Below are 14,257 nucleotides of genomic sequence, written 5' to 3'. Positions count from 1 at the left end.
GCCCAATGACTGCCAGACAATGTAAATTCTTATTGACTTCAGTACATCTATTGGGCAAATAAGTGATGTCGATTATCCATATCATGACTTCTGATTATTGATATAAAGTGTAAGATTGTAGAAAATTTACTAATAAGTGAATTCAGGCCTATTGCTCCATTTCGTTTATTTGGTATCTAGTTTCTTTGTATAGTAGCTTGTATTTGAGTGATTTAAAATTTTAAATAATTCGATAGTGAATATAGTGGGTTTTATTATGTCCCAGACGCTTATGACACTTGACATGATTCCTATCTTGCTGTCTGGGGTTCTTACTTTGATTAAGTACAATATTGCTATTTTTTAAAAAATCCGCTCCGGGAAATAGACTGTTGATTGGTTCGATGTGCATGTGGGTTACGTTTGAATCTTACAGTATGATGTTAAGGAGGCTAGAATTCTAAAATAGGACTTAGTGGTGACCTTTTAAAGACAGAACTCCTGTAGGCAGATTACTCCAGGATAACATGCTTGTCAGAGGGAGCTACCAGCTGTATTGGCAATCAGGTAAGAATGTGGAAAACCCATTCCTGGTCATTGTTGCAAACAGCTAAACTAAATTCCTCCCAGGCGGTGCGTATGTAATCTATGCAAGGAAGATATTACATGGTACTGTCATGAGTATCTTTTGAATAAGGGGCCTCATTTTGGCTTGGACTTTTTATTATTGCTTCAGAAATCATTGCCTACCAAGTTCTATTTCTGTATTTATTGGCATTTGGTTAAGGGGAGCCTGTAAACTGCAAGATTGTTCACTAAATGTAATAAATTAAAGGGTGTAGATAGTTTCCACAATCACTTTCCATTTGGAAATGTGATATCTAAAAGGAACTTCAGTAGGTAATGCAGAAAACTCTTTTTGCTTTTATCAGAGGCAGCTTTTATAGGCTTTCCTCCCCCCAACTAGTGACAGTTCTGGATTTCTATAAACATGTGCCAGCAAGCTCACAGTCCTTATAATTTTCAAATGAATTTTATGTCTTTTTTGCTTCTGGGTATTTTGTTTGTAAATATTTCTATAATTTTTAAAATTTAATATTAATTATCAAGTTTCCTATGATGAGAAAATCAGTGTCAGAAACTCATTTAAAGCCAAAAGTTTAAAAACAAGCATTCTACTTCTTAGGCACAGAAAAATAATTTGGAAAGAAATTTATAACTTCCTTTACTGAATTCCTGTGTTCCTGCTTTCTTCTATAGCTAAAAAAATAAAATTTTAATGAAAGTCAAGTGAAATTTTCAGTGATATAATTCAATACAGTATAGTTTACATGGTCAGTCTCAGCCACAAAGCTGTTTTTTAAGAAGGTTTTTAATAAAACAGAAACCTAAATTTTTTTCTTTCTGTGATGGAGAAGGAGATAGCATAGAGGTTAAGGGGACAGAATTAGAACCAGGCTACCAGGTTCAAATCTAATGTCGTCTTTGTGCTCCATTGTACTCCACTATAAAATGGGAATAGTAGTAATTCCAACCTCTTAGAGTAGTTGTGAGGATTAAATAAGTTAATATATATAAAGTGTATAGGGACAGTACCTAGCATTTGGTAAACATTTTGTAAATACTGGGTATCCTCCTTTATTACATGTTGTATAGCTTATATATGTTTTATCTATTGTAATAATTATCAGAAGTTTCCTAATAGAATTTTCTGCTACTTAAAAATATAACTAAGAACTCCTATACTTGACATTTGAAAAGTCATGTTATAAAGTGAGAACACTGCCTACATTGTAAACTAGTAAAGTTATTCCATCATCTCATCCTTCATTTCTTAGATTAAAAAAACAAATAGATACTGTTGTATATATCCCCTCATACATAACATATATACTTTCAATAAATTCAAAAGTTTACTCTGTGTGTATGAATACAGAATAGCTCTGGAATAGATCATTTAAATTATATATACTTTCCTGTAATGTTATCATAGAATACATGAAAATTCTAAGAAATTAGTTAGGGTTTGGCTACCTTAGGAAATAGATGTTAAACCTGAAAAGCATATTCTTTCTCCTGGATCACATGTATTTGGAAATAATAATGAATTCCATTCTCTTCCTTGAAATGTCAATAACACCAAAGCTGCATACATTTTTTGAGTTGTTTTTATCCTGACAAAACAAATATGAGGAAGGTTTAATAATAAACCTTATTAACTTTCCATTTATAACTGAATTTCTCCTCTACTATAATTCCTTTCTCATTAATTTGTTTAATGGAAATTGAGTTCACAGTAACAAATACATGAGGGAAGGAGGTTAATTATCTTGATAGTGTATTAACAGAAACAGCTGTTTTATTATCCAGCATTTTTTTTTAAAGATTTTATTTATTTATTCAACAGAGATAGAGACAGCCAGCGAGAGAGGGCACACAAGCAGGGGGAGTGGGAGAGGAAGAAGCGGGCTCATACCCGAGGAGCCCGATGTGGGGCTCGATCCCATAACGTCGGGATCACGCCCTGAGCCGAAGGCAGACGCCCAACCACTATGCCACCCAGGCGCCCCTATTATCCAGCATTTTTAAACCTCTAAATCACAGGAATTTGTGATAATAATTTGTAATTATTGTTATGTAAAAACTGCCTGTAAAAATATCAAGACATTGAAAAATTTTCAAGTGCCTGGGAGATACTAGGTCATTATTAAGTTTATCATTTTGGTTTCTGCATTAAGAATAATCTGTGGATTTTCTGCTCCTTTGAAAATTGATAGCAATCAGAAGGTCCCCATTTTCTCACTAGCTAAATAATCAAAAATTGGTGTAAGGATTTAAATTAAATTCTTTTCCTTTTTTAATAAACACACAGTCCTCCAAAGAGGGTGGAGGGAAGAGTATAATGGAGATCATATTGCAGCCACAATAGAGACAGTTTAGGGGAAGAACTGGGGAGAAGTAAACCAAAATTCAATTAATTGAAGCAAATCATTAAAGAATATCTCTAGAAATTCTTTTTTGTGAGAAGAAATCCAAGTAGTATTTCACCCTTGTTTTACAGAAAAAGTTATCAAAGTCTTGACCAGTTATCAGCTGAAGTCAGCCTTTCTCAGACGTCACTGGATCCAGGTCAGTCACAAGAAGGAGATGGGAAGCAAGACACATTAAATTTAATCAGTGAAGGTAAGAAAAACAAAATCGATTTGGAAATTACGTTTTCCTGCGCTGTGTATGCTTTGGTTGCAGAATGGTGAAGAACAGCAGTTGACACTTCTGTGAGGCACGCTAAGAATGAAGCTGCATTAGGGTTAAAAAAGGTGTGCTTTTGTTTGTTTGTTTGTTTGTTTTGAATAAGGGGCCTCATTTTAACCCTTGCCATTTGGGCTTTCTGTGTCTCTCCCACATACTGAAAGGACTTCTATCAAGGTGCTGCACCACTGCCCAACTACAGTTCAAAAGTCCCTTCTTGGTCTTCATTCTGTTAAACTTCTCAGCAGCTTTGGATACAGCTGACAACTTCCTCGTTCTTGAGTCACTTTGGGTCCCTCATTTCTTGAGTACCCTGAAAACCTGGGGAACAGATACGGAAGAGTTTGTTTTTCCTGTTCCTGCTTTCAGCTGTGCTCTGTCCACCCCTCTTTCCCTTGTGTCGCATCTTCCTGAACAACATCTTGGTTCAATTCCGAAACTTTGCAGACTGTTTTCAGTGATCATATTTCATTTTCTAAGACTCAGCCTGTGCTTTATAAACTTTAGTAGCTTAGCTGGTTCAGAGTTACTTTCTGTTCTGCCCCCAGCACAGGCTCGGGCTGTGACTCCAGCATTCTGCGTTGGACGAGTGGTGCTGGTATGATAGGGTGCTCCTGTCTTTTATCTCTGTGTCCCAGTTCTCCGTGTGCCAGTGTGTGCGAGGTGGGGGGTGGGGAAGAGTTCCCTGCCGCTGGGGGACCTGCACTCCTCTGGGTCTCCAGTTTCTCCCGTCTTCTCCCCTGCAGTAAATGGCACCACCACACGCATCACTAGATTCGGCTCTTCCAGACTGCTTATCATGGCCTCCTACATGACCGTGTCCTTGCCAGCTTCTGCCTCACCTTGTACCGTTCTTTTGCTTGCTCCCTGCACCCAAGCAAACTGACCTCCTAGCTGTTCCTTCAGGTTGGCTCCTGCCTCAGCTATCTTTGCACTTGCTTTTCCTAGTGTCCTGAAACTTCTTTCTTAAGGTCTTTGAATGGTATCCTCTTTATCAGGTCTCTATTGGAATATCTCTTTAAAGAAGTGTTCATTGACTGCCATACCTTAAATAACCATTATCTCCACATCATGTCCACCCCGCCCCAGGCACTCCATCACATTGCCCTCTGTTATATTATGATTCTTGTCCCAACTCCCACTTAAATGTATGCTTTGTGAGGGTAGGGAATCTTGTCCATATTTTCCACCAGTGTATTACCAGAGCCTGTCACATTATAGACAATTATTAAATATTGGTTGATAAATATATAATGAATGAATGTCACAGAATGTGAGGAACAAGGTACAGATAGTATAAAGTAAAAATTCAATTAACAAGAAGGCTCAGGCAATGGGAAATTATGTTAAGCAGAATTTTTTGCTTCTTTTAAGGTAGTTGTTGAAACATTCTCAGAGGGCCTTAAGTCTATTTTAATAGTTTAGTAAACAGTGTATACTGACTAAAAATGAATCTTTTCTTGATGATGTGGATAATAAAGATAGCAAAATAGAGTATCCTACTGGCACGAATGTAGATGGAAGAGAGTAAACTGAATTCACTGTCATAATTTAGAATATGTATATTTTAAAAATCCATTCTCTGAGTAGAATTATTTGTGATGACTCTCTATGTAAAAGACACATTTATTTAGGATTTAAATCAGTTTATCATTATGGGCGTATTAATAGTAAGAGGTCAAGATTGGTAATGGGTAATTTTTATATTATAAAAGCAAATATATAGAAGAGTGAAGCTAGAGAATTTTTAGGGCAGTGAAACTATTCTGTATGATACTGAAATGGTGGATTCATGTCATTATAAATTTGTCTAACCCACAGAACGTACAACACCAAGAGTGAACTCCAGTGTAAACTGTGAACCCTGGTTGATGATGATGTGTTCGTGTGGGTTTATCAGGTGGAACCAGTGTACCACTCTGGTGGGGGATGTTCCTAATGAGGAGGCTCTGTACAGAGAGAAAATCTTGGCACATTCTGCTCAATTTTGCAGTGAACCTCAAACTACTCTAAAAAATAAAGTGTGTGAATACAGAGAGAGGGAGGGAGAAAAATATTGGCTTTAAGAATTCAAGGTTAATTAGCAGATTAAGTATTACTTACAGAATTTCCCTACCCAAAGAGCTAATAAAATGATCAAAAAAAAAAATATTTACCAAAAAATACATCGACTGAAACCCAGCAACAAAAAAGAGCTGTAATATATTTAGGATAGTGTAAAACTAAAGAAAATTTTTTATTTTATTGTATTTTTTAAAGATTGATTTATTTATTTGGGAGGGGAGGGGCAGAGGGAGAGAGAGAATTTCAAGTAGACCCCACCCTGAGTGCAGAGCCCAATGCGAGGCTCAGTCTAATGACCCTGAGATCACGACCTGAGATCATGACCTGAGCCAAAATCAAGAGTCAGATACTTAACTGACTGAGCCACCCAGGTGCCCCACTAAAGAAAATTTTTTAAAACTTGAAGGACACACATTCTTTCCACCCATAGCATCCTTTCTGCCCTCCCATAAAAGCCATACGGTAAGGAAACCATACTTTGATATGCTGATACAAGAGAGTGCCCTCGTGTTAAAAATTTCACAAACCAGCCAAATAAGCTAGCCTTCCTATGTGTACAAAATTACTATTCTTTAAAAAAATCACCTAAGTTGAGAAAAAAAATTCTGATGAAACCCTCCCCCAGAAAAACAGTAATGAAGCAGGAAAAAAACTGTAGTACAACCATATGATTTTTGAAGTATCCTCAAACAAGCATTTAAAGATATGATACCATTTTAAATTAGAAATCAGAAACTAGGAACAGAAATGTTCAAGAGGGGTGCCTGAAAGACTGAAATCTACAAATTGACAAGGCTGACAAAGTGCCTGAGATCAAGCCCCGCATGGAGCTCCACGCTCAGCAGGGAGTCTGCTGGAGATCCTCTCTCACCCTCCTCTCCCCTGACCCCCCACCCCCGGCCTCCCAGCTTGTGCTCTCTCTCAAAAAAAAAGAAAAAAGAAATGTTTAAGAAACAGGAAGAAATGAATTGATAGTTGATTACTTTCTAGAAAGAAATGGAGGAAAAGGCAAAATTATATCAGAAGAAAATATTAAAGAATAAGCTGTTTAAAGAATAGATTTGAAAGAGAACTTAATATAGAACATTGGAAAAAGGCAGGAAAGCAACCAAGAGAATGAAAATGCAATGAAGAAAAGTAAAATGAGTCAGGAAGTGTTTGAATTAGAAGTCAAGCAAAGAAGATGAAATTTAGGGGCACCTGGTTGGTTCAGTCAGTTAAGCATCTCACTCTTGAATTCGGCTCAGGTCATGATTTCAGGGTCGTGGGACTGAGACCCACATTGGGCTCCGCACTCAGCAGGGAGTCTGCTGGAGATACTCTCTCTTCCTCTTCCCTTTCCCCACTTGTGCGTGTGCTCTAAATAAATAAATTTGTCTTAAAAAGAAAATATCAGAAGATAAAATGGCACCATAATTGTTCCTAGAAAAGGGTGAGAAGTTGTCATTTTTTTCAAGGCTTTATTAAGCCCTTCATATGTGACAGTATGCTAGTGACTACTAGTAGCTTCCCATATTTCAGCAAATTTAGGATGCCTTGGGTTTTAAAATACACCATTATTTTGTGTAGCCCCTCCAAAAAGAAAAAAGCCAACAATTAAATCATAACACGTTGTTTATATATCTCTTAGCATTTTTTATATTTATTTGTAAAAGATCCTTGGGGCGCCCGAGTAGATCAGTCTGTTGGGTGCCTGACTCTTGATTTCGGCTGAGGTCGTGGTCTCAGGGTCATGGGATCGAGGCCTGTATTGGGTTCCATGCTCAGCACAGTCTGCTTGGGATGCTCTCTCTCGCTGTCCCTCTGCCCCGCCCCCCCACTTGCACACACACACACTCTCTCTCTCTCTCTCTAAAAGAAAAAAAAAGATCCTTTAGACTTTATTGTAATTCACATAACATACCAATTGTAAAGTGTACACTTCAGTGGTGTTTAGTATATGTACAATGTTGTGCAACGCTGAGCATGGAGCCTAATGCGGGGCTTGAACTCATGACCCTGAGACCAAGATCTGAGCTGAGATAGAGTCAGAAGCTTAACTGACTGGGCCACCCAGGCACCCCTTGTCTAGGTTCTCTGACTTAGCATTGTATTTTCAGTTTGTCCATGTTGCAGCAAGTATCAGTGCTTCATTCCCTTTTATGCACCAATAATGTTCCATTGTATGGATGTACCACCGTTTGTTAATCCATTCATCATTTGGACATTTGGATAGTTTGCACTTTGGGGCTGTTAGGAATAATGCTGCTATGAGCATTCATGTACAGGTTTTTGTGTGAACATATATTTTTATTTCTCTTGGGTATATAACTAAGAATGGAATTGGCTGGAGCCTGTTTAACCATTTGAGGAACTGCCATACTTTTTCCAAAGTGATTGTACCATTTTATAGTCCCACCAGCAGTGTATGGGGGTTTCATTTTCTCCACACCTTCACCAATATTTGTTATTGATGGTCTTTTTAATTATACCATCCTAGTGAGAAATGGGATTTGTGGCTTTGATTTGCATTGCCCTGAGTATAATGTTGAGCATCTTTTCATGTGCTTACCGGCTATTTGTGTATCACTTTCAGATAAATGTCCGTTCGACTCCTCTATTTAAAAATTGCACTGCCTTTTTATTTTTTGAGTTGCAGTAGTATATTTTGGATAGTAGATCCTTAACAGATGTAGGATTCGCAAATATATTTTCCATTCTGAGGAACATCTTTCCACTTGCTTGCTAGTGTTCCTTGACTCACAAATTTTTAATTTTGACAAAGTCCCATTTAACCAGTTTTTCTTGTGGTTGCTTGTGCTTTTGGTGTCACATCTAAGAAACCATTGCCTAATCCAAGGTCATGCAGATTTACTCCTATGTTTCTTTTTCAGGGTTTTATAGATCTAGATCTTACATTTAAGTCTTTGATCTAAGTTTTTGTATTTGGTGTGAGCTAATCATCCAACTTGATTCTTTTGCAAGTAGATATTCAGTTGCCCCTGGACCATTTGTTGAAAAAAACTATTCTTTGCTGAATTGACTGGTCCTAGAACTCTTGTTGAAATGCATTACCCATACCTGTATGGGTGAGTCTCAGTTCTGTTTGGTTGGTCTGTATGCCCGTTCCAGTGCTGTATTACCCACACTGCAGTAGCGCCCTGTCTTGCTTTATAGTTAAGTTTGGAATCAGGACAACTTTGTTTTTTTTCAAGATTGTTTTGGCTGTTCAGGCTCCACTGAATTTCCATATGAATTTTAGAATCAACTTGTCATTTCTGAAAAAAGGGAAGTTAGAATTTTGATGGGGATTACACTGAATCTGTAGATTAATTTGGGAAATAATGCCATCTTAACAATATTGTCTTCTAATCCACGGAAAAATGGGATGTTTCCCCACTTATTTCAACCTTGAATTTTTTTCACCAATAGTTTGTAGTTGTCAATGTACAACTCTTGCACGTCTGTATTTGAATTTATTCCTAAGCATTTTATTCTTTTAGATTCTATTATTAATGGAATTGTTTTCTTAATTTCCTTTTCCAGTCATTCATTGCTGCTATTACATAGGTTTAAAAAAATAACGCCAATCCTCTTTATCTGTAAGAAGGAAAATAAAAGTGAATTCAGTTGTAAAGAAGTTCATATTCAAAGTCAGTCTCTTCTGAATCATTTAATCAAAAGACATTGGCTGTGTCTGCTCACAGTATCATGCTCTGTGCCAACAGTGAACCATTTCCTAAAACGATCCTCCACTGATACAGGGATTTTCTCTTGTTACCAAGTATCCCGCACATTTTTATGTGAGCACTTTATTTGCTTAACTTACAGTTTCTTCCTCAATTAGATCAAACACATCTAGAAGTTAAACAGCTTCTCTTCAAAGGCCACAGGAATTCCATGACAAATTGAGGTTTCACATCTTAACAGAAATCCTGCATGGTGCATGAATCAGTCACACCAATTGCTTGTCACTTTAAAATTTCTTTTATCTAGTCTGAGGAATGTCTACTGCCTCCATTTGCACGCTTACATGTGATAAGCAGTCCTTTTGCATATGTTGCCAAGCTCCCTCTACTTGAAGGGTTTTGCCTAAGTGCTTTGTGTGTTTTACCAGGAGGTGTGAATTGCAGTAATCCTTGTAATGGGTGTTTGCTTCAGTGAAATTTACATCCTACTATCTGTTTTCATGCTTTTCTATGAACAAGCAACTACTAATTTTAAGGAAAATTATAATTTTTGAAGGCATTTTAAGCAGTATATATATAAAGTAACTCAGTTAAAGAGATATCAATATGGACACCTGTGACCAAGTTCATACACATACATGCAAAAACAACTCATAGTAACTCCCTCTTCTCCAGGTACAACTACCACACACAGTGGTTCCAGTAGTTTGAAATTTTATTGCACAAAATGATGACCACCCCTTTTCTTGACCTTTGATCACAAGAAGGTAACATGTTGCTTACATAACAGGTTAATAGAACATTTTCCCTATGTTTATGGGTTTATGCTAGTGGCTAAGGAGTCTCTGTAGTCATTCCTTAAAATTCGGATACAATTTACTGCCTCTTCGCTTCCTCATTGACCCCTTCCTTCCCATTCAGACTTCCTTATAGGGTTGGTGATCTCACCTTTACTTATTCTTACTGCACTTTACAATAATTTTCTGTTTGTGTCTGTTTCTACTTTACATTAAGTTCCCTACAGGCAAGAAGTAGTTCTTGACTTTTTATTTTTATCATGATGTCTGGCATTGTGCTGAATGAATGACTTCTAACTTAGTAACGTTTGTAGCAGTACCATCTGAAGACTTGTAGAGTCCAGACTCTATGTCAATAAATTTAAAACAAAATATCTTTCTTGCTATAAAATGAAAATCTGGGTGGATCAGTTGGTTTAGCGTCTGCTTCTGCTCAGGTCATGATCTCAGGGTTCTGGGACTGAGTCCTGCATTGGGCTCCCTGCTCAGTGGAGAGCCTGCTTCTCCCTCTCACCCCACTCGTCCTGTCTCTCTCTCAAATAAATAAATCTTTAAAAAAAAATCTATTTGCTGCTTATGACAAATTTGCTTCTGCTAGGAACTACCACTTTTCCATTTATCTAAGCTAAAAAGTTTTAGTTAACCTTGACTAGTTCTTTGGTCCTGTATCAAAAAATTGATTTTAAAATATCAATACCGATTTTAACATACTTATTTTTTAATCCATTGTGATAATTGTGTTTACATATACGCATACATGTGTGAGTTACTGCTGACATCACAATATTCAAGAATATTTTGGAATAACCTCTCATTCTCTGCCTTAACATCTATTTCCTTTTGCTTATTTCTTTTTTATATTTTATTTCCTTTTATAGTTGCATGGCATAATCACAACATAACCATCTTGGATTCTTCTGCGCATTTTTCCCTTTTATATTTAAATGAAGGCTTACAGTGAAGTCTCTCTTGGCTTCCTTGAGGGTCCCACACTGCCCACCATGTTTCACAGCATCAGTATTTTCAGAGGCTGGCTTTGTGTCTCTGAAGACTGGCTTTTGTAGGTAGATCCACCCCCAACCCCCAGTGCTTTCCTGGATATGCCCCCCTCAGCTCTGCTGTATGGTGTGTTTCTTTGAGGCACAACTGAGGACTTTCCTGGACCTTTGTCTTCTTCCCCCACTCCACTTTTTTTGGATAATTTCAAACCTACAGAAAAGTTGAAAGAACAGAAGAATGAACACCCCTGTATGCTTTACCACTGTACACCACCTGTTAGCATTTTGCCACTCGCATTGTTTTGCTCTTGCAGGCACACGCTCCCTTCATTTACTCATATATCTGCCTTAACTGCTGGGCTCAACCAGCTGAACGTAAACTGCAGGTATCATAAACTTCATCTGTAAATACAACAGCATGTATCTCCTAGGGATAAGGACGTCTTCTTACAAAGCCAGACTATAGGACCCTTAGGAAATTTAACGTCAGTACAGTATTACCTGCTAATTTGTTAATATTCATATCTCAGCTTGTCCAGTAATATTTTTTTTTTTAAAGATTTTATCTATTTATTTGACAGAGATAGAGACAGCCAGCGAGAGGGGGAACACAAGCAGGGGGAGTGGGAGAGGAAGAAGCAGGCTCATAGTGGAGGAGCCTGATGTGGGGCTCGATCCCATAACGCCGGGATCATGCCCTGAGCCGAAGGCAGACGCTTAACCGCTGTGTCCCCCAGGCGCCCCCAGTAATATCTTTAAAAGCCTTTTTTGTTTGTTCAGGATCCAGTCAAAGATCACATACTACATTTGCTTTTCAATCTCTCTGGGGTCCTTTCATCTAGCAGAATACTTTCCTTTTTCTCTCATATAGATTTATATATTTGAAGAGCCCAAGCCAGTTGTTTTGTTAAACTTCCAAAAATTTACATTTGTCTTATGTTATTCATATTCAGGTTAAACATATCCACAGTATGTAAATAATGCATCTTTGTCAGCACATCTTATCAGGCGGTCCCTGTCCTTTTTGAACATTGAAAGACCCTTAAAGATGACTCCTGTGTCCTTTTGCCACGCCATTAGTCTGTCATAGCTTCTTTGTTTTGTGGTACAAAAGATGTTTTGGGTTACTTTGCGTTATATTTCATGCCCACACCCAGGATCAGCTATTTCTTCAAGAAGTCTTACTTCCTTATACTGGGAAGTGTTAGAGACCGTAATTTAAGCTTATAGGGGTGCCTCTTGTTACTGGAATGGTCATTGTTTCTAGCCCATGGAAGAGATAGGGATTTTTTTTAAAGAAAAATATACTTTAAATTTATTTTACAATTCAAATTTAAGACTCACGGTTTCTGTGTACTTGATTTTATATTTTGATATGACAATACTGATTCCTAATTTATATGAACATAATTATTTACTTTTTCCTACTATATTAATTTCAAAGTAACAGTATATTATTACTAAAATATAACTTAAAATAGCTTAGGGTTTCTAATTATTTTATCTTGAGAATATATGCCAGAGTCAAATTACTGTGCTTAAAGTTCATCTCAATTCTGTTCACTTCCTCTTTCACAGTTAACCAGTTTTATTAGTTTTTGAATTATCTATTTTTTAAATATAAGTAAACTCAAATAGTTTGTCCCCCTCTTCTAGATAAAAGGCAACATGCTATACCCTATTCTGCACTTTGCTTTTTTCACTTGACAGTGAAATTTCCAGATATCTTGGTAATCACTACCTAGCAGTACATAGAGATCCTTCGATTCTTTTACAGCTCTATAGTACCTCTTCGTGAAACTGTTAGACATTTAGATTGTTTTGTCTTTTGCATTACTGTATGATAATCTTTATTTAAAAAAATGATCTCTAAGTATATACTCCCAAAGAATTGCAAACAGGACTCAGATACTTGTGTGCCAGTGTTTGCAGCAGCATTGTTTAGAGTACTCAAAACCTAGACAGAACCCAAGTATCCACATGGATGAACGGATAAACAAAAAGTAGTGTAGACATACAGTGGGATACTATGCAGCCATAAAAAAGGAATGAAGTTCTGATAACATACTACAACCTGGATGAACCTTAGAAAATATGCTAAGGAAAATGAAGACAGACACAAAGGGCAAATATTCTATGATTCTACTTGTAAGAACAATGTATGGTAGGCAGATTCATTGACAGAAAGTAGATTAGAGTTTCCAGAGATGGGGGTAAGGGGATAATGGATAGTTATTGCTTAAATGGGTAGAAAATTTGTTAGGGGTGATGAAAATTTTTGGAAATAATGGTGATGGTTGCACAATGCTATGGATATAATTAATGCCACTGAATTGTACACTTAAAGTAGAAATTTGGAAAGACTCCAAAGCAGTTGAGTTCCAGGAGCATTAACAAGAACTCCAGAAAGGTGATTCTGGCCTGAAGTGGGTCTCTAAGCTTAAACATTAAAAGGGTCCTTGAAACATCTAAATGTTTTGACCCCAAAATAACATGATAAACATTTTAAACTGGAATTTAACAATTACTCTTCCCTATCTTTTTCTAACATTGTTATATTTTCCTGTATCATACTTGTCAGCAAAACTATGAAGTTAACATAGCTGATCATCTTTAGTATTTTACAAAGGGAAGAATAGGCTTAGAGAAGATGCCTTTCCTAAGGTCATACAGCTAAAAGGGACATGGGAGCTCTCTTGGGTCCCAGTACAGTTCTTACTGAATCATGACTTGTTAATAATATAATTAATTAATGAGCATCTCCTGTGTGCTAGGCACCAGGAATATAATCATGAACACAACAAATTCCATGTCCTTTCTCAGTGTATAGTTTAGAAGAAAAGAGAGCCCCACAATTATCACACAGTATAACTAGGTGGTTAGAGGTCAAAGGACTATAGGAACATATTAGAGGGGCCATTTGAAACAATAGATAGCATTCAGAAACACCTGCTATCTGGTTCAGTTTATACTTCTATATCTGTGTAAGTAAAACTTGAACTTTTTATCTACTTTGGAAACCTGCTATTTTTCAAAGACCTCAGCCCTTCACAGCCTCAAACCAGCCAATTCCAGCTGGTATTTGCAAACTTAACCAGCTCTGGAAAGAACTTATGTTCCCCAGCTTTGAAAACAGATCTGCCAGTCTTCCTTCATGGGCCTACTGAAGTGCAGGACATGACAAAGTTCCTGATGCAAGGCAGAAGCCGAAGAAATGTCTGATCATTGTCAGAGCTCCCCCCCCAGAGCAGCCCTCCTCCTGAACGGAAGCAGCTTGGCTTCTGCTGCTTTACTTAACCCACATATGGACTTCCTGGGATTTCCACGGCCTGGGCATTGGCGCTATTAGTTCCTTATCCTTTACTAACTGAACACGAACATACTCTGGAAAAATAGGTAAAGTTTTAATTTTTGCCCTAAAACACGGTATCTCAAACTTCCATATCTAGAAATGTTATGAGGAGCACACATCATCCTCTGGTAATGTTTTTTGAAGGGTGAC

At 37.3% G+C, this 14,257-nt stretch overlaps 1 protein-coding gene across 6 annotated transcripts in view; it reads left to right on the top strand.

The window, feature by feature from the left end:
* RUNDC3B (RUN domain containing 3B) overlaps positions 1 to 14,257 on the top strand; it is a 133,414-nt gene that overhangs the window by 116,555 nt on the left and 2,602 nt on the right. For all 6 annotated transcript variants that reach the window (XM_087861110.1, XM_045793334.2, XM_045793332.2 and 3 more), the window contains one exon: positions 3,041 to 3,162. In XM_087861110.1, coding sequence (XP_087717236.1) covers positions 3,041 to 3,162 — 122 coding nt within the window. The remainder of the gene's footprint in view (positions 1 to 3,040; positions 3,163 to 14,257) is intronic.

The sequence above is a fragment of the Ursus americanus genome, chromosome 3 (genome assembly GCF_024610735.1).
Source record: "Ursus americanus isolate L20-20 chromosome 3, mUrsAme1.1.p, whole genome shotgun sequence".
Taxonomy (NCBI): domain Eukaryota; kingdom Metazoa; phylum Chordata; class Mammalia; order Carnivora; family Ursidae; genus Ursus; species Ursus americanus.
Note: the sequence above shows the minus strand (reverse complement) of the source record. Positions and strands in the feature narration are given on the sequence as shown.